The following is a 20,344-nucleotide window of genomic DNA, read 5'->3' as shown; positions in this document are numbered from 1 at the left end:
ATCTTGACTTTTAAGTTTAAATTTTTTTCTGTATTTTACATAATATAATAGAATTTTTGCAAAATAGATTTCTATAATAAACAACACTTAATGGTAAAATCAACCAAACACACAATAATATTTTTTTACAGCACCACATTATTTTCCACTAGACTTTTTTAAAAGCACTGTATCTCACTGCTTAGACCAACAAACTTATAATTTCAGTTTTGAAGGCAAGAATATAACTTTTTGGAATGCCTGAGATAATTTTCGCTGCTCATCATAGCGGAATACCTTCAATAAGCGCTTCTGTTTTTATGGCTCTGCACAAAATTTTTAAATGCTGTCTAATCAAACTGTTTATGGAATAATACAAATTTCACATTTTGAGCGTCGTTCTTTGAAAATCAAAGGACAGCTCCACGGAGTTACAGAATGTCTGATCTTTTTTCTTTCCTATTATTGTTTTTATTTTATTTTGTTTGGAAGCTCTTCAAACTCTTTTGTCTTTTTGATATTTTTTAGGTTTCCGAAACAAACTGTTTTTGGATTGTGTACATTTTAACCTTCTAAGGTTGTCTTTTATACATAAGAACCGTTTCATTACCAACGAAAGAGAAGCTTGCTTACTTCCTGCACTAGTCGAAGTCGCTGAAAGCATGAACTTAAATTTGTTTACATGTCAAAATCTAATCTATGCTTTTCATATAAAACAGCTCTCTGAAAGGTAGAGGAAAACCAAATATGCCAACTGATGAAAAGAATGTAAAAGAATGATGTAAGCTAATAAAGAAATTCCGAGTTCGAGTCTAAAATCTTTGTACTTTAGATCTGGGTTTAAAAGGGATTGCTTGGAAGCCATCGATCTTTTATTTCCAAACAACAGTTGGTCTCAAGGACACATCTGTTCCATTCATCAAATAAATCTGCTTCACAGTATATACCAAAGCTTTCTCAAACTAACCCTAAACAAATCACACTATAGGAGTCAACAGCGGCTTGTTCGTCACGTGTGCCTCTAGGTTTCCAAGAACCAGGTCCGCCATTGCTTTGCGGGTCTCCCATGTCGCACTTGCCACATGCGGCACAACCACAACGTTTTCCAAACTAAACAGCTCCTCCGGCACGTACGGCTCCTTCTCAAACACATCTAGACCAGCCCCCCCTAGTCGACCCTCGAGTAGGGCAGCAATGAGCTCAGACTCGTCTACATGCGGCCCGCGGCCGATGTTTATGAGCACCCCATTCGGGCCTAGGGCATCAATGACCTGGCGGTTGATGATATGATGGGTCTCCTCCGTCAGCGGACACGCAACCACCAGCACGTCACAGTGTGATGCCAGGTCAATAACACTTGGGTAGTATTTGTAGTTTGGGTAAGGTTTTTCTGATCTTGAGTAGTAGCTGATGGGACAGTCAAATGCTTCGGCGCGCTTGGCAATGGCTAAGCCAATCCTGCCAAGCCCAAGAATGCCAACTCTTTTGCCACTGAACTGCAGAGACATTACAGTAAATACAGAGTCAAGAGCTTTTTAACTCAAATTTAACAATTACCTGATTGAATTGAAAACAATTTGTCCATAAGTTCTCTCACAGCTGCATTTACAACAACAAATCTAACAGCAGCTGTGGAGAAAGAATCTTTTCACATATATAACAAGATTTAGACTCATCTATATAAGCACTTTCAATGCAGAAAAGTAACCTAGGTCAAAACCCAAGCAAGGACAGGCACGACATAGATGCTCCCAATCCTGATCTTCGGAAAAAGAAAAAAGAAAAATGTAAAACAAAGAAGCATTTTTGGTGGTATGCAACCTTGCTATAAAAGCGGAGAGGCAGAAAGACTACATAAATTAAGCCGCTGGGCAAAAGAAAGGTGTGTCTGGGCCTGTTTGGTCACGCAGTGCGGCCTGTCTGTGCAGCTTTTTGAGACAGCTCCCCTTGGGGAGCTTTCTCAAAATGGGCCTTTTGTGTGGTCACATGCCGCGAACGCGCGTGTGACCATGTGACCAGACACTGTCTCACATTGTCGTTTCGCAACTATAGCAATCCCCCAAAAAAATAAAAATCTGATAAAAAGGAAAGTCTCATTTAAGAGTGCGATGTTATGGGCAACAGGATTAACTCATTCAAGCTAGCAACAAGAACTTCGCATTATGTAACTGTGAAAATGAATATATACAAGTTAGGACGGATTGAATGAGGGTACAATAATTTATTCATGTAACAACACTTAAAATAGGAGATATTCATATATCTGTATGGTAATTTGTTAAGGTACCGACATAACTGGCTCGAAGTTTTAGGATTATTCCTAAACATATTATAAGCATACAATTTTTTATATACTTTACAAGTCTCTAAGTAGGCTATGAAGCAATTAAAGAGTCAGAAAAGCAAGTCAATAGATAGTAGGCACTATATCTTGTTTAACATCACCGAACTTAGAAATCTAGGATTCAGTAAATCTCGAAGGAAATATCAATAGATATTGGCCTACATTAGCATTTTTGGCAGTTGATCATTCTCCTCCAGTTGTTCCACTGAGGTGCTTTAAAATCCATGGGCGGTGGTGGATGAAGTTTGGTCCTGATAAGCAACTTCATCACGTGGATGACTATATCTTCGACTTTGAGTTTAGGACCTTTCAAGTTAATACCATTGTGATGCAACTTTTAGTGTGTAGGACATGTAGGGCTTGTGAGTGCAGGTATGCTGAAATAGATGTCACAAATTTTTGGTCATTATTCACTACAAGAAAGATAAGCTTTTGTGGAGAATTATTTGCGGCCAATTTGAGTATCCCACAATGTACTTACCTTTTGTGGAGAATTTTAATTTTCCCCACTACTAATCTTCATATAAATTTCAAAGTACAGATTGCAGGGATTTTTTCCCTTTTGCCACAAATTCGCTATAATTTTGTGGCCACCTATAATATTTGGTCACAAAAAGCGAAGTGAATAATGTGGCGACAGCCGGCACCAGAAATTTTATATTATTCTGTGGCCATTTACAATATATGGCCACAAAAGAAATGGTGTTGAAATTTCATCAACTAATTTATGGGGATTTATAACAATTCGCCACAAATTATTTTTGCATTTTGTGTTTATCTTTTTCCACAAGACATTATACCCACCAATTTTTTTTTGTGCGCGCCAACATGAAAATGTTTTTGCAGATATAATAAACTTAAAAAAAAAAAAAACCTTTACCATGATTAGACCCCCACCTACCCTCTTTCTCTGATCTCTCTCTCTCTCTCTCTCTCTCTCTCATTTGCTCCCCTTATTCCTTCATGGATCCTTCATCTTCTCCTTCCCTTCCTAATCGCTGCCCTCTTGCTGCAACTCTGGCACGGCAGGGCCTGTCTCCACCTTGATCCGCGAGGCCGTGGACTACCCCCACAACTACATGCGCTCCTCCCCCGTTGCACGCGCCGCGTCAGCTACGATTGCGCATGCAACCAACTTCGATCCCTTGCTCGTTTGCACACGCAACCAAGCTTTGTTCGCTCAAGGTCTCTTCCCACTCCCTTAATTAATTTTTTTGATTTTTTATTAATTTTTGTTGGAAAAAATCTCATGAGAAATTAGAATTACATTATTAACTTTATTTACAAATCATTAGGGTCTTTAGTATGAGGGTCAATTTTGTTTTTTTTTTTTATTTTCTTTGTTGATTAATATTTTTTTAGTACTAGGGTTGTTCAAGATGTTTGGTTTCGTCCTTTGTAGATAGTTTTTTGTACACTATTGGTCTCATTATTGATTTTTTATATAAACTTGAATCCCTAAGACTTTTTAAGATTCTAAGTGTTGTTTTCTATAGAGCATAATTTTTATTTAGGAAGACAAAGCAAATATACTAAAAAAATTTTCTACATTGCTAAGTTTTTTTTAATAAATAATTGATTTTGTTTGCTATTTATAGTCAACTTGATTCTAATTGTAATAATATAATCGATTTTATTGTAAGTATTTCCAACATAGCTAAGTTATAAATTTATAACATCATAATGACAAGACTAAGGATGGGGTCACACCCTTTTGTTTTACATTATACTATAACACTATAGGAGTCTGTATTTAGGGTGGAAAAAAGAAAAGGGATACCTTCGTGTGTAAAAAGCTATATCTTACACTATCTTCTGAGTATTTTAGGGCTTTATTTTAATTTTTAGAAATATGATTTTTTTATGCAAATTGGAGCTTCTCGTTTATATAACCTCTGATTTATGTTTCTTCTTACAATAAGAACGTGCTTAATTTTTCAAGTGTGATTAGTGGGATACATATAATGAGGGAAGGGGTTACAAGAAAGAAGCCAATGGAATGATCACTTTTTTAAACTTCAGTCGACACTTGGCAACAAATGAGCCATATGTGTTAGCATTTCAAGTAGAACAAGTGTATTATGTGACAAACAATAGAAATCTTGATTGGCGAATGGTGGTAAAAACATTACCTCGTAACTTTTATGATATTCCTATTGTTAATGAGGAAGAGTCTAGTGATGATGAACCTGCTTGGGATAAGAATACGACATTGGATTCCCTACCTGACTATGCTATTGGCAATGATGACGCTACCACATTGTTAAATCGTGATGATGTTACTGGTTTTATTATTCAAAAAGATCACCTATTACACAAAGTAAATGATGATAGACGTACTGATGATTTTATTGATGATAATCGGGAAGAAGAGGAATGGGAAGAAAGTGAAGAAGATGATTTGTAATAATAGTAAGTATGGCCAATTTAATTTGAAAATACACTTCATGAATCTTTCTTTGATTAACATTTTTACATGTATCTTATATGTCTTACGTTGTTTAGATAGAAAATGATTTATGCTTTATTTACTTAAAATTTATCTATTTATTTTATATTGTCTTATTAATTTGGCATTTTGGCATGTTTTTACTAACCATTGTAGGTGTCATGGCCGGCAAATATAAAGAAGGGAGTAATCGGAGAAGACTTGGCAGCACAATGATGCGTAGGGAGCAAGAGGCTCGACCTGAAATTCCATCAACCGAGGAAATAGGGGAGCATCGACCCCGAATAGAGATAAATAGATCAAATCACCAGATGGAGCAAACTAATGGACTTGATGTCCAAATAGCAGTAGTGCAGGTATAGAACTTTTTTGTAGAATAAGTGTACAAGTTTTGAATGCTTTATTACAATAGTTTATGATAATATGACCAGCTCATAATATTTTGATTGTTTTAATACTAGCTTCATGTTCTGAAAGAAAGCGGACACGAGGAAAAACTATTGGTTTGAAGTGGGTGAAAAAAAGAAAAGAAGAAAAGACCAAACCTGGAGTTGATATGCCTAAAGATTTACAATGTGCAGTGGGTACAAATGCACAACAGTTTATTAAATTATTAGACAACATGCTCCTTTAAATGTAGAGAAGTTGAGTAAAAGACCCTTACATTCCATCGATAGGATGGTGAAAATTGTTCATGTAATGTATCTCAACTTTTTCCTTTGTTCCCTTAGCAAGTTATTTACATATCTAATTTTATATATTTTGTTCTCTCTATTTTTATTGTCTTTTCAGGAGAAATTCACCCTTCCAAATCAAACTTATGTCCTTGGAGTCATTATACACCAACTCCGAAGTCATTTCAACAGTTGGCGCTATGACTTGCACCAATTTCATTACAAAAAATACAAAACAGATGAACAAAGGCGTGCTCACTGCCCTAGTGACATCGATCCAGATCAGTGGAATTGGCTCATAAACTATTGGAGCGATCTGAAATTTAAGGTAGAAAAAAAGTTGAATAGTGATTACTAATTGTCATCTGATAAATAAATTTATTAGTTGTTGTTTCTTGAATGTAGAAAATTAGTGAGGTAAATAAAGCAAATAAGCCGAAGCAAATGATGCTCGCTCGTGTTGGTACGAAATCCATTGCAAGAAATCTAACTGAAATGTTAAGTTCTTGTATTTATGAAAATACTTAAATGTTTATCATAGTTGCAGGTCTGAATTTTGTTTTTCAATTTGTCTCATAAAATCATTTGACATCTAGTACGCATCTATACGAATGTATAGAGGAAGGACTTATAAGAGAATGAACGAGAAAACAATGAAATATCGGAACAACCTGTATATATGAGGTTATCGGAGAAAGTTAGAAAAAGGACGGAACATGGGTTGATACAAATGCTAAGGAGAAATATAAGGAAATGGAAAATCTTCATACAACTCAAATGCAAGAGAAAGGAGAAGATATTCTGACAACTTGTGAAGCTTATACAATTGTACTTAGACACAGATCTGCATATGTTCGGGGTATGGGTCCAGGTCCTGAGCCTTTAGAGAATGGCGGTCTGAGGGGACAACGGCTTCGTGCACAAATATAGGCAGAGATCGAGGTTGAGATGACAGCCCGAATTCAACAGGAGGTAGAGGCACGCATGGCACAAAAAGAGAGTGAAGTACAAGCTCGAATAGAGCAACGAGAGCTGAAGCAGAGACTTATTTAGCTCAAAAAGAGGCACGATTGGAGCAAATGGAAGCCCAGATGCGTGCTGTTAATAAGCACTTATCAGAAATTGGGATGCCTATGCAACCAACATCTGCTAGTCGTTGTAAGTAATAAATCTATACTTTCGATTTAATTTAAATGATTGAAATTTCTAGAAGGTAACATGGATAGCAGTTTTTCTATATTAAATGACAAAACATCAATTTTAGAAACCTTGCTTACTTTTAGTTCAATTAAGATTGAAATATTTGCAATAAGTTCGTATTGCATGAAAATGTTATTTGGTTTTTGAGAAAATGGTGATTTACTATCTAATTTTATTTTCTCTTTTTATTGTGCAGGATGAAACAAGGCATATCAACTTTTTTAACTATATGAGCTTCAGTGATTTCATTTCCCTTTGTCTGGTGGTTTTGAAAGGGGAACAACTGAAGACTTGCACATTTTGAAAATACTTAAAGCATCTTCATATTTTGGATGTTATTTTCTCAGTTTGTTTGAAAGTACTCAAGCTTGTTATGTTTAAGAAATCTTATAACTAGTTGTAAAAGTGGTATCATTAAACAATTTGTATATGTTGGAGATGCATGAAACATTTTGTATGTTTTGGATATTAGTAATGGAACAGCTTATTTTATTGATATTTTGGTTCTTATTTGAAAATTGTTATGCTCAGAGCCTCAATTACTTTTACAATTTTTTATATTGCAAGTGCAACTATATATTTATTTGAATATACTATGTAGAAGGCTAATTAAGAAATTAGTAGCAAATGTTTAATAATTTTGTCTCAAATCAATGGTTGACCCAAAAGATTAAATTTTGTGATGAAATATTGTGTTTGGCCATAAAAGTTTTGAGTTATTATCGATGAATTGTAAAATTTTGACACAAAAAAATTACAATGGCTAATTCTTTGGGAAATAATTAGTGGCCAACTTTTTTTGTCACAGTTGACACAAGTCTTCTGTGGCAAAATAGTTTGCCACAAATGCATGGCTTCTTTTGTGGCAATTTTTTCCCAGCAAATGCTTTCCACATCACAATTGATATACTAATTTTATGCCGAAAATTTTCGTCACAAATAGAATACCTTTTTGTGGAGATAATTACTTTTCCCTACAAGTATATTTTACAACGGGCTTATTATGGCGGACTTGTGGTGCAGAATATTTCGCCACAAAAACTATTTTGTGACGAAATTTGTTCTTATTGTGGCGAAAATTTTCTCCACAAAATGGTTATCTTCTTGTAGTGATTGTTAGGGATAAGATCATACAGGAATAAGAGAACTGCATAGAACGAGGATGATGCTATATTAGGGCTCTCTTGAGATCATTAAATGTTTCCAAACATATTTTGGCTACCAGGACGATTATTTGTAAAATCTAATTATCTTACAACATTAACTAGAATTCTCTCTCATTAAATGTGTTTCTAAATCACTAAATAGACACATCTTCAATGTAAGGTCAAATTTAGCCAAATTAATTCATGACACCAAATGATTTAACTGTACTACTCGGCAGACCCAATTTAGATTCAATCTACATTAACCTGATCTAATCTATTAAAGTTGGACCTGAACACTGGCCATTTTATTATCATCTGTACAACATCTACCATCTCATTTTGTCATCTTCCCTTACGCTCTCATTCTGCCATCTTCCCTTTCAGTCTTGTGTACCAAATTAGACGGCTTTCGTAGTCTACGAGTGATAATTACATATTTTCTGCCATCTTCCCTGTCAGTCTTGTGCACCAAATTAGATGGCTTTCATAGTCTTCAAGTGATAATTACATACTTTCTTCTTGGCAAAGCCGCAGGCCTGCAGCTGAGTCAATTCAGAATATCTCTCTTTCAACACCCATTTCCTTGCCGTCTACTCAGCTTTTCTCCCTTCTACTTGTATGCCCTTTTTTTTCAAATTTCTACCACATAGTTCATATGCTTCTAAATAACTCTGCAGATTACTTGCAATAAGGTTATACACAATCTAACTCCCAACACCACAAAATCTGCCAAGTATTAATACCTATTCTCCGCACAAGAATAGAGACGATAACTCTAATGAGCTGTTAACACTAAATCAAACGTTCCTCATAAAAATGTTAATACTATTGGTATATATTGTAATATCTTATTACTTGTGGGTTTTCTTGTAATAGTTGGACTTACCTTGCTATAAATTTACATTACCCATCCCCTATTTGCGTTTGGGGTCCCATAATCTAATATGGTATCAGATTCCAGTAATTAAACTCCTGAGCCTTTCTTCTTCTCATCCATATCAATTTATCTTTTATCAACTCCTTTCCTTTTTCTTCCTTTCTTTCCCTTACATGGATCCTCCTGCATTGAATCAAATCATTGTCTCCTCTTCATTCTAGTAATGTTGGATCACAATCTTCCTACAAACCATCTCTTCCAAATAAGGTACCATTGATCTCAAATATAAAACATTTTGTTCTTGTTGAACTCACTTTTCTCAACTATCTCACATGGAAGAAAATGTTTAAAAAATGTTTTGATTTGGTAGAAGGTCTGATCACTTGCCCACCTTCAACAGATTCTGAATTTAAAATTTTGAACATTGAAATCAATGTGATACTACTGTCCACAGTTGGATAAATGCCTCCTTATCTTCTTCTATTCTAAAACTCTTCTTAATTAAGGGTGTGAGACATGCCATGAAGCATGGATTACACTTGAGCAATTGTTTCTTGATCATGCCTCTGCTACTCACATACACTTGAAGGATAAATTTCAAAATTTCAAAAAAGGTTCCTTATCAATGGAGTCCTATCTTCAGCAAATTCATTCCCTTGCTTGTTCTTGTAAAGCCATTGGAAAACCAATTTCTAATGAAGATCTTGTTTTACAAGCTCTTAGAGGACTACCTAGCAGTTATTCCACTCTTGTCATTGTTTTGAAAACAAGCAAACCTTACCCTACTATTCTTAATTTGCGTCCTTTTCTTCTCAGTGAAGAAGATCATGTCACTACTACAAGTGTTAATTCTTCTCATGCCTCAGCTCTTCTTTCATCCACATCCACTATCTCTTCCGCACGTGATCATCAATCCAATTTCAATAATCGACCTCCTCAACAAAATAATAACCACAAAAGCCACAATCATAGTTTTAAAGGAAGAGGTAGAAGCAATTACTATAACAAAATGAATTATCAACAACCTATTCCCTTCAACTCTCGTGGTAATAGAAACAGTATTTTTGGGCAGCCTCCTTTTCTTCCTCAACGACCCTCTACTCAATGTCAGATCTATTCGAAGTGGAATCATTCTGCTTTAGAATGCAGAAATTGTTTTAATCACTCTTTTGCTCCCTCTAATATTACAAAATCATTTGCGGCAAATGACTCTTGGCGATTCATCTGAGTCACACTGGTATGCTGATACTGGTCCATCTTCTCATATGACTGGAAATTCAGGTATTCTACAATCTCTCATCACTTATTCTGGATCTGATCACGTGATGGTAGGTAATGGTAGGTATGGTAGCTTTCATTCAATCTCTCATCATGGAGAATTTTCTATATCTACTCCAAATAAAACTCTTCATCTTAAAAATATTCTTCTTGTTCCATCTTTGAAGAAAATTTATTATCTGTTCATTGACTCTGTCGTGATAATGATTGTTTCTTTGAATTCCATGAACATGGTTTCTTGGTGAAGGACAAGGACCAAGACACCACTTCTCAAATGCAGTAGCTTTGGCTCCTTATTCCCTATCAAATTTTTGTCATCTAGTTTGCCAACTTTTTCTCCAACATTTGCACTTTCTGCTTCAAAGTGTTCTTCTCAACTCTGGCACCAACGTTTAGGGCATCTAGGATCTATGGTTTTAGAAGCTTTATCTAAAAATAATTGTATTTCAGATATCTTGAAATACGATTCATCATCTTGTAATGTTTGTCATCTTGGCAAACAAAATAAATTATCTTTCTCTGAGCCATTGGTATCATCTAATAAAGCATTCTATTTAATTCATTCAGATGTGTGGCAAACATCTTGTTCTTGTATCTCCGGATTTCGTTGTTATGTCTTATTTCTTTATGATTTTTCAAATATTGTTGGGTGTATTTATTACATCATAAACATGAAGCGTTTGACAAGTTTGTTGAATTCCATCTCATGATCAAAAATCAATTTGGCACCACTGTCTCATTTTTCCAATTTGATGGGGGTGGTGAATTCACGAATCGAAAATTTGACAATTATATTCGTTCTAATAGCATCCGACATTGTCTTTCTTGTTCAAATACTCCACAACAAAATGATGTTGCTAAAGAAGACATCGACATCTAGCAAACATTATACGATGCATGCTTTTTTAATCTCAACTTCCATCTTCTTATTGGGCTGAAGCTTTAAATTATTCTGTCTATATAACAAACAAGCTACCATCCAAGATTTTGCAATTTAACTCCCCCTTTTAATGCCTATTTGGCAAACAACTAGAGTTTTCCTTGATTAAAGTGGTTGGTTGCCTTTGTTACCCAAATTTGGTCACTGAAAGTATATCTAAATTTGTGGCGAGAACGATATCATGTATTTTTTTGGGAACATGTAAAAATTATAAAGGTTATCGATGCCTAGACTTAACTACTAATACAGTTCATATCTCAAGACATGTCAATTTTGTAGAGAATATTTTTACATATTTAGTTATGACAAATCAGCATAGTCACCAAAGCGTGATCCCTACCAATTTTGATTTCCAAAACTCCCAAGCCCCTAATCTTTCTCCCCACTTACCTACCTTTGAGCCATCAATTTCCCTCTCTGACCCAAATTTTCTCATTCGTTGCCAACTAAATTAATTCACTATCCTCCAAAACCCACCAGCTCGCACATTTGCCGCAATTACCACTACTACAGCTTCTCACATCAAACCTCTTTTGAATAGTTCCACAATTTTCAAAGCTACACCAAATTCACAAGCAACTTTTTCTCCAACAACCAGGCAATCAATTCCTACAACTTCTCCACAAATTCAGCCCACTTCAAATGCTACATCTCCCTATTCAACAACTCCTAATTCAAGTACAAATTTGACATTGCCGTTGATTGTGCCCATGAATTTATCTCCGACAGTTGAGTCAAGTAGCAGAGATATTGTTGCTTCCAAGTCGTGTTCACCGATATCCTAGCATCCGGCCAATAAAACTATAACTACAGAGTCAAATGCAAAGGTCAAAGCATCACACTCAAGTCGAACTCACACTATGACACTTCGTTCTATGACAAGCTCGCTGAAACCAAAAGTGATTCAATCTTTTATTACTTCCCATGCTCTAGCTATACCTTCAGAACCAAATTGCTACACAGAAGCAGTTAAAAATCCCAATTGGAGGCAAGAAATGAGTGAAGAATATAATGTACTTCTTGATAATGCTACATGGATTCTAGTTCCACCTGATCGGGCTCAAAACTTAATTGGGTGTAAGTTGGTACATAAGATAAAGCAAAAAAGCAGATGGATCAATAGAGAGATATAAAGCTCGTCTCGTTGCGCAAGGTTTTAAACAACAAGAAGGTGCTGACTACTCGAAGAATTTTTCTCCTGTTGTGAAACCTAGCATCATCCGAACCGTTCTTTCTATTGTCTGCATCAAAATTGGTCTATGAGGCAGCTTAATGTTTCGAATACCTTCTTACATAGGAGTCTTGCTAAACTGGTTTTTATAAGACAACCAATTGGATTTGTTCATCCTGATTTTCCAGATTATGTATGCAAGCTTCAAAAAGCACTATACGGGTTAAGACAGGTACCTAGATCCTGGTTTCAACAATTCACTAGCTTTCTATTTGAATGTGGACTTTGACAAGCCCCTCTGATTCAAGTATGTTCACCTATTCTATTAGTAAAGATATAAATTTTCTTCTGCTTTATGTTGATGACATTACCATCACCACTCTTCTGATTCTTTGATCCATAGTCTGATTCAAGCTTTTCAAAAAGAATTTGCAATGAAAATTTTGGGCTCGCTACACTACTTTCTAGGTATCGAAACTACTTTTCCACCAGAAGGAATGCTACTTTCACAAGACAAGTACACAAGAGAACTACTCAACAAATTTAACAAGCTTCATGCCAAACAAGTACCGACACCACTAAACCTAAAGCAAGATTGGAGTATTGAGCGTAGTGAGCTTTGCAACCCGAGTATCGTACCTTAGTAGGGGGACTATAATATCTCCCATTTACAAGGCCCAATATCACCTTTGCAGTAAATCTTTATTCTCAGTTTATGCATGCTCCACAAATTCATCACATGCAAGCTGCAAAACGGATGTTACGCTATCTTAGAGGTACTGTACAGTTTGGGCTTATGCTTTATCGCAATTATTCTGAAAAGTTGTTAGTGTACTCTGATGCAGACTTGGCTGGACGTCATCAAACTCGTCGCTCTATGACGGGCTATTGTATTTTTCTTGGTCGAAATCTTCTCTCTTGGTCGACGAAAAAGCAACCTACGGTTGCTCGATCGAGTAGAGAAGCAGAATATCGAGCACTGGCAGCAACTTCTGTTGAAGTGACATGGATACAACAGATTCTAGAGGATCTCGACGTCAAATTAAATTCTCCCATTACAGCTTATTGTGATAATATAAGGGCAACATATTTGTCACAAAATCTAGTGACGCACCCCCGAATGAAGCACATTGATATAGATTATCAATTTGTTCGTGAAAAGGTAGCACTTGGTGATATGGAAGTCCGACACATTCCGACTCATAATCAACTTGCCGATGTTCTCACTAAAGGCCTCACTGCCGCAAAATTTTCTACTTTTTTTCTTCCAATCTAAACGTTCATTCCTCCCGTCTAGATTGAGGGGGAGTGTTGGTATATATTGTAATATCTTATTGCTTGTGGGTATTCTTGTGAAGTTGCACTTACCTTACTATAAATATACATTACTGATACCCTATTTGGGTTTGAGGTCCCATAATCTAATAAATACAACGTCCTTTCACCAAATGATAAGCTTCTCAAGCTAATTTACACAGCAAAATCAAACCCAAACAAAGTAACAACATGTAGGTAAAAGGGATCATCAATCCATACCTTGTTAGTGAGCTTGAAATCCCCCATTGTCGTCCACGCCCCGCTACGAACGTACCGATCGGCCTCGCAGAGCCGGCGTAGGACAGCAATGGCAAGCCAGATGGCGAGGTCGGCGACGTCGTCGGTAAGGACGTCGGGGGTGTTGGTGACGCGGATCCCGCGCTCGCGGCACCTGGCGACGTCGACCTTGTCGAGGCCGACGCTGAAGGAGGCGACGATCTCCAGCTTGGGGAGCGCGTCAATGGTGTCGGCGTCGGCGCCAACGTTGGCGTTCCCCACCAGCGCGCGGATGGAGGGGGCGTTCGAGCGGAGGAACTCGGCGCGCCTCTCCGGGGGCGCCTCCCACAGCCGGAAGAGCTTGCACCGCCGCTCGAGCTCCTCCTCGAGGTAGTGGTTCATCGGGAAGGTCATGAGGACGCCGAGGGACTCCATCGCCGCCGCCGTCCCCGGAGAACGTAGGAGCTAGGGTTAGGGTTTGGGGCTTCCGAGGGGTGTCGCCTTCGTCACGTTTCGCTTGGGTGGCCGGCGATGGGGGATTGATTATATTACAGGAAGTGACACGGATCGCGTTGTGGTGGGAAGGTACGGGCCGACCACAGGTTCCATGCGGAAGAGGATGCGAGTGAGAATTTTTTTTATAAATAATCTTCCACATTTTTATAATTTTAAAAATTGTCCATATGAAAGTTTTTTTTACAAAAATACATAGATCAGCGACTGGAGGTAGATTTTTTTTATAGGCGGTGAATTCACCGCATTTATAAAAAATAGCGAATTATTCATCACATTTGTAGGTTGAGTCGACTCGTATAAAAATCACGAATATAATAAATGATTTAGACTATGTTTGGTTCCATGTAAAATAGGCTGAAAATAATTTTTCAGTTGAAAAATAGTTTTCCAAGTGTTTGATTGCATGTAAAAAAAATCTTCGGTGAAACCTAGTTTTATATATTTGGAGAAAATTCTCCTTTCCGTTTTTCGCGGGCGAGCGACGAAAAACGAAATTGGCAAAGGAAAAAAGCACGGCTCATGGCCACGTTTTTGTGCGGATCACGTTTTTGTGCGGCTCATTTTACACACACACACACACACACACACACACATATATATATATATATATATATATATATATATATATATATATATATATATATATATATAATTAGACTAGAATACTATTAATAGTAAAACGCTCTTTTTGCTATCAAGTTTGTAACCCTTGGATGAAAAATTGTAAGATCAGGATGATATTAGTCAGTTAGAGTTGAATGGTCCCTCTAGGGTTGAGTGGTCCCCACTGGGTTATAATATTTAATCCAATGGTTAGAAATAATGAAAAGAGTTGATACAAAGGCTAAAAAATTGGTAGCAACAATAGAATTTTGCTACTAATAGTAGCCCAGTCCAACTATATATATATATATATATATAGTCTCAGTAACAGACCCTAACTATATATATCTATTTGAATCTGGAACTTCAGCACACAGAAAGAAATGAAGTTATTTTGTTTTCTGAGATNAATATTTATTAATATTTTTTAATATATAACTCTTATATATTATGTAATATATTTATTATAATTTTAAATATATTTAATCTATATATAAAAATTATAATAATAATATATATAGTATATTAATTATTATTATATAATAAAAAATATATTAAATAGGTTTTTATCTATTTTTCTTTTCTTACAAACCAAACACTAAGCTACGTAAAATTTTTTTTCCACCGAAAATTTTTTTCCACCGAAAATTTTTTTTCGCAGTTTTACGTCAAACCAAACAGCCCCTTACCGCTTTTGAAGGCGGTGAACTATTTATCGCCTTCAATGATGGAAAATGAAATTATCACATATAGAGGCAATGAATCATTTACTGTCTCTGTATGTGGTAAATGGTTCACCGCGTTCATTAGGTGTACACCGTGTTCGGTCCCTTCCGCACTCACCCTCAATCCTCTTCCCCGACTCTGTCTCCCCCGAGCTCTCTCTGTCTCTCTTATCCTCCCAAGCCCCCGCCGACGACATCGTCGCCGAAGCTGCCGCCGCTGCCACTTTCTCTCCTATTAGCATTGCATCCACATTGTCCTCAGTTTATAGGACAGAAATGTGAAAAAATGCTAGTAATTTTTAAAATATAATTGCTTGCTTGTCGAATTGGTTGCTTGTTATGTTCTCTTAATATAATTTGGTTGCATTTTGCATATCATTGTGTAATCAACAAAGAACTTGAGTGCTACCATATTGCTAGATGTGATTTTCCCTCCATATACTGCTTATGATATCTTCCAATATTTATTTCCTCTGTGCAGACATTTTTCGCGATTTTAAGCATGGAGAATCTTGAATAATAGATGCATTAATCTAATTCGTTATTTTAAATGATGATTATCGATGGAATATACTAGTTAAATATTTTTTTGTCGTTTTTATGTGATTTCATTAACTCAATGATTTACTAGTATAAAAGGAATTTGTAATAGGTTTAGTGCAAGAAATTTGGTAAATGTGAAGTAGCATGTTTAAATGAATAGAATTTGTAGTGGATTTGCCTTGTCTTTAATTTCAATCATTTTATTTTGGGTTAAAATAAATTCTCAAATTTTCAATCCTTTGTACTAGTTTTTGTAATTAATTTGTAAAATTCAGTGATGATTTATATTTGTGCTAATGTTCAAGGGGTTATGCACATCTCGAATAATATTCTTTATTTTTCAGTGTAATAAACACATGTATATTTGCCAATTGACCTTCTAAATTAGTCAAATATTGCTATGATTATATTAGTTTACAAATATTATATTTTTGTAAAAGTTAGGATGGCACGACATAATATGGCTATTATTATTCATTGGAATGGACAACTAGTTGCGCAAGATAGCAATCCATAGTATATTAGCAGTCGTAAGAAATTAAGTGGTATCCCGATGGATATTACATTTTCAGAATTCGAGAGAAAAATATATAGATTGATTGATATTTCAAGAGATGAGTATCATTTAATTATTAAAGTTCGATACTCAATTGTTAGAAATCAATTCGACGTGGGAGAAGTTACAGACGATGACTCATTATATAGTATGATGGCGTTGTCAGAGAACTGTGAATGTTTGATAATCTTCGTTGAAAAATAGATGATTGTATGTCAGGGGTATTATTCAAGAAAGTTAAATAGTGGCATTAATGTAGATGTATTATTCCCTGGCCTCGAAAGAGAATCTTTTCGTGTGACATTGGAGGAGGAGCAAATCCACCTAAGTTAGTAAGGCAAAATATGGCTTTTGTATAGTTATTGTAATATAACAAATATTTAAGTTGTTATCTCCCATTAATTGCAGAGAATACGAAGTTTCGAATGTAGCTGTTGGTAGTCCTTACCATTCATCATGCCACAGCATTTGGTTCTCATGCCCCACTAGGTGGACAATAAGGTGTCTCATGCCAAGAAGGGTTAGAATACGCTATAATTAATTTAATGATACACCATTTTATTGCATTAGAAAGTGATTAATTACAAAATAATTGTAGATTTCATATCTTTCATGATTTGCATGACTCTAGATCGTAGCTAAAGACGGTTACGCTAGTGATCAGGAGGGTGTTGAACATGGACCTCCAAATTTGGCCTTAAATGATAATATCGTGGCGGAAGGTCACCACTGTGATATAGATCATGATGACGGACTGGAGGTCCTCGCAAATACCATATATACTGAGGTTGATGATTCAATCACCAATAATGAATATGTTGATGATCCAAATGAAGGTAATAGATCATGCAGAGTAGTTTGTAGAGGATAACGATTGGATGGAGCAATATGTGATCGATAACAGTGAATTTGATCATCCACAGATTGAACAGCGCCCTCCTAGCATTGATGACTCATGGGTTGATCGGGTACTTCTTGATAAATCAAGTTTATTGCACACTCTTGGGGAATGGCATATTGCTCACAACGTGCAAATGAAAGTAATAAAGTCAACGACAAATGCTTATACAGTTAAATGAGTGGTAGATTTATGTCATTGGAGATTTCATGCTTCGGTGCCAAAGGATGTGACTTATTTTAGAGTTAAAACATATGCCGAGCAACATACATATATAGTTCTGGTGCTTAACACTGCACATCAAAACTATACTTCATCTCTTATATGTACATTCCACATATTCTCCCATCATTGAGGGTAAAGTTTACTTTGACACCGGCGAAAATAAAAGAAAATGTGCATACTGGATTGTATGTAGACATACCTTATTCGAAGGCATGGTAGGCTAGAAGTAAAGCACTACAGATCATCTATGGTGGTTTGGGAGGAATCATACACCCATCTTTGTCACTTCCTATCTGTACTATAGCGCGTGAATCTTGGGACTCAATGGCGTCTTGATCCCAAAATCTTGCCAAATGGCGTCAGGCGGTTTGGATGAGTATTTTGGGCATTCGGGCTATCAATTAATAGGTTTTCTTATTGTCAATCATTGTTAAGTATTGATGGAACTCATATGTATTGTAATATACCTGTTGGCATTCGGTTAAATCGAATCGGGTATGCCCATAAGCGGGTTTGATCCGACGGATATTATGTTATCTAATTAGATTGGGATTAATCTCGCTTTCAAATTGGAAAGCTAGTTAGAGATAAATCCTAGTCATATTAGGATAACAATTAATAATCGATTTGGCCTTATCTCTAACGCTATTAGGATTTTGGAATCCCTATAAATATACGGGCGATCCCACATAGAACGATGAACGGAAAAAGAAAAGAGAATAAGAAAACGAAAGAGAGAAACCACATCCTCCATCAACCTATTATTCTAAGAGGGACTTGAACGGTGGATTTGTGATCGTGCTCGTTTGTAGTTCGATCCATCGCGAGTTCGGAACGTGAGAAGATTTAATCTAGGACGATCAAAGGACACGTGAATCAACCTTGACGATCCGGGTTTATCGCATTGTAACGCAAGTCGCTTTCGCAAAAAGGTACGAACGAATACTTCCGCTGATTTCTACATTGGTATCAGAGCCTTTTTAGGTTGATTTCGTGGCCTAGATCAATCCTTTAACGAGATTACATGCGTTAAATTAAATCTATCATGTTTTAGATTTTTTCTTGCATGTATGTGAGCGTTAATGGCGGTTTTTTCATAAGTAGATATCTTTGCATGATTTTTACACATCTTGAAGCACCGAAGCTGTAGATTAGATCTATAAATTTTGATTTGATTTGGTTTTGTATTTTATGAGAAAAACGAAACCCTAAATCGGAACTTTGGGGTGGCTTGTTTGATGTGTGATGCATATCCCATTGTGAAACTTGCATGATTTGGAAGAACTCCTCACAAGCTTTCTATCGACATATTTCTTGTCTGAATCGGATTTCTAAATCTCAAGTTATGAATTTTGAAGAGTTTACAATCTTAAAAAAAAAAAGAAAAAACAACTGTTGCGCGCCGCCAGCGGGCGTAGCCGCCGCAGCGGGCCACCCAGGCCACTGGCGGGCCGTCGGCGGGCCGCGGCGGGGCTACCGTGGCCTCGCGAACCGCCGGGCCGTGCAGACAGGCGTGCGGCCGGCGCAGGCCGCACTGGCCGCCACATAGTCGCGGCCCAGGCCTGTGCGGCCGCGCTGGCCTCGATCAGCGCGCAGGCCGCGCGCGGCCGGCGGGCCTCGCCAGCAGCTACCGGCGGCGGCGGCGCTACCCTTTGGCTGACCTCGCGACCCGCGGCCGTCAGCGGGCCGCGCGCGCGGGCTGCCCGCAGGCCTTGCTCGGGCCGGGCCGCGTGCGGGCCCACGGGCTTGCAGAAATTTTTTTAAGTTCTTTTTTGTTTGTTTTCTGCACCCATTTTTTTAAATTTTTTTTTTTTTAAAAGGTGTATTATCAATGATCTAATGCCTTTTAAAATTTTATAATGCCTTTTTATGATGAAAAGATGTAACTTTTGGCGTAATATATATATTTTTATGCATGCCTTATCTAGTGGTTTTTTTTTGATAGAGTAAATTATATATTTTTACTCCCATATATTTTGTGCATCTTAATTAAATAATTTAAAAACTATGACATATGGTGTGTGATGTGATTACTAGCATAGCGAAATTTTCCTTTACGCATGTATGATCTTTTTTTTAATTTATTTAATTAGAGATGCGGCAAAATTAAATATATATATCGTGTACTGATTTTAAAATATCCTTTTCTGCGCATTGCATGAACAAAGTGAGATTTAATGGCCTCCAAGCAAATTGTTGCTGATTTAAACAAGGGCGAGAAATTGGATGGTGACAATTATGATATTTGGCACCGTAAAATTCAATATGTTCTCGCTGAGCAAGAGGTCTTGGAAAACTTGACTAATAAAATGGACCTACCCACAGAGGGCACCAGTGCCCAGGCTCGCCGAGATATGGAAGCCTATAATAATTGGCTTAAAAAGGATCGCATTGCTCGCATCACGTTGCTGAGCAGTATGCAGAATGATCTCTTGTGCGAGTGTGAGCAGTATCCGACTGCGTATGACATGTGGGAGGCTCTCAAAGCAAAATTTGGTGCAACTTCGGCTACAAGGTTGCGCAGTCTGACTATGCGGTTTGACAGTTATAAGAAGCGTGCCGATCAGACTATGAAACAGCATGTTAGAACCATGTCAAACATGATTCGCGAGTTAAAGTCGGCAGGCGGCACCTTGACTGATGAGCAGCAAATCCAAGCTACGATTCGCTCTCTTCCCAATTCAT

At 36.9% G+C, this 20,344-nt stretch overlaps 1 protein-coding gene across 1 annotated transcript; it reads right to left on the bottom strand.

Moving 5' to 3' along the window:
• Positions 785-14,221, bottom strand: LOC109719700 (hydroxyphenylpyruvate reductase). Its single transcript, XM_020246483.1, has 2 exons — positions 13,597-14,221; positions 785-1,475 (listed from the first exon to the last, which is right to left on the bottom strand). The coding sequence occupies exons 1-2, from the start codon at positions 14,026-14,028 to the stop codon at positions 957-959; spliced, it is 951 nt and encodes a 316-aa protein (XP_020102072.1). The 5' UTR covers positions 14,029-14,221; the 3' UTR covers positions 785-956.

The sequence above is a fragment of the Ananas comosus genome, linkage group 13, assembly GCF_001540865.1.
Source record: "Ananas comosus cultivar F153 linkage group 13, ASM154086v1, whole genome shotgun sequence".
Lineage (NCBI taxonomy): Eukaryota > Viridiplantae > Streptophyta > Magnoliopsida > Poales > Bromeliaceae > Ananas > Ananas comosus.
Note: the sequence above shows the minus strand (reverse complement) of the source record. Positions and strands in the feature narration are given on the sequence as shown.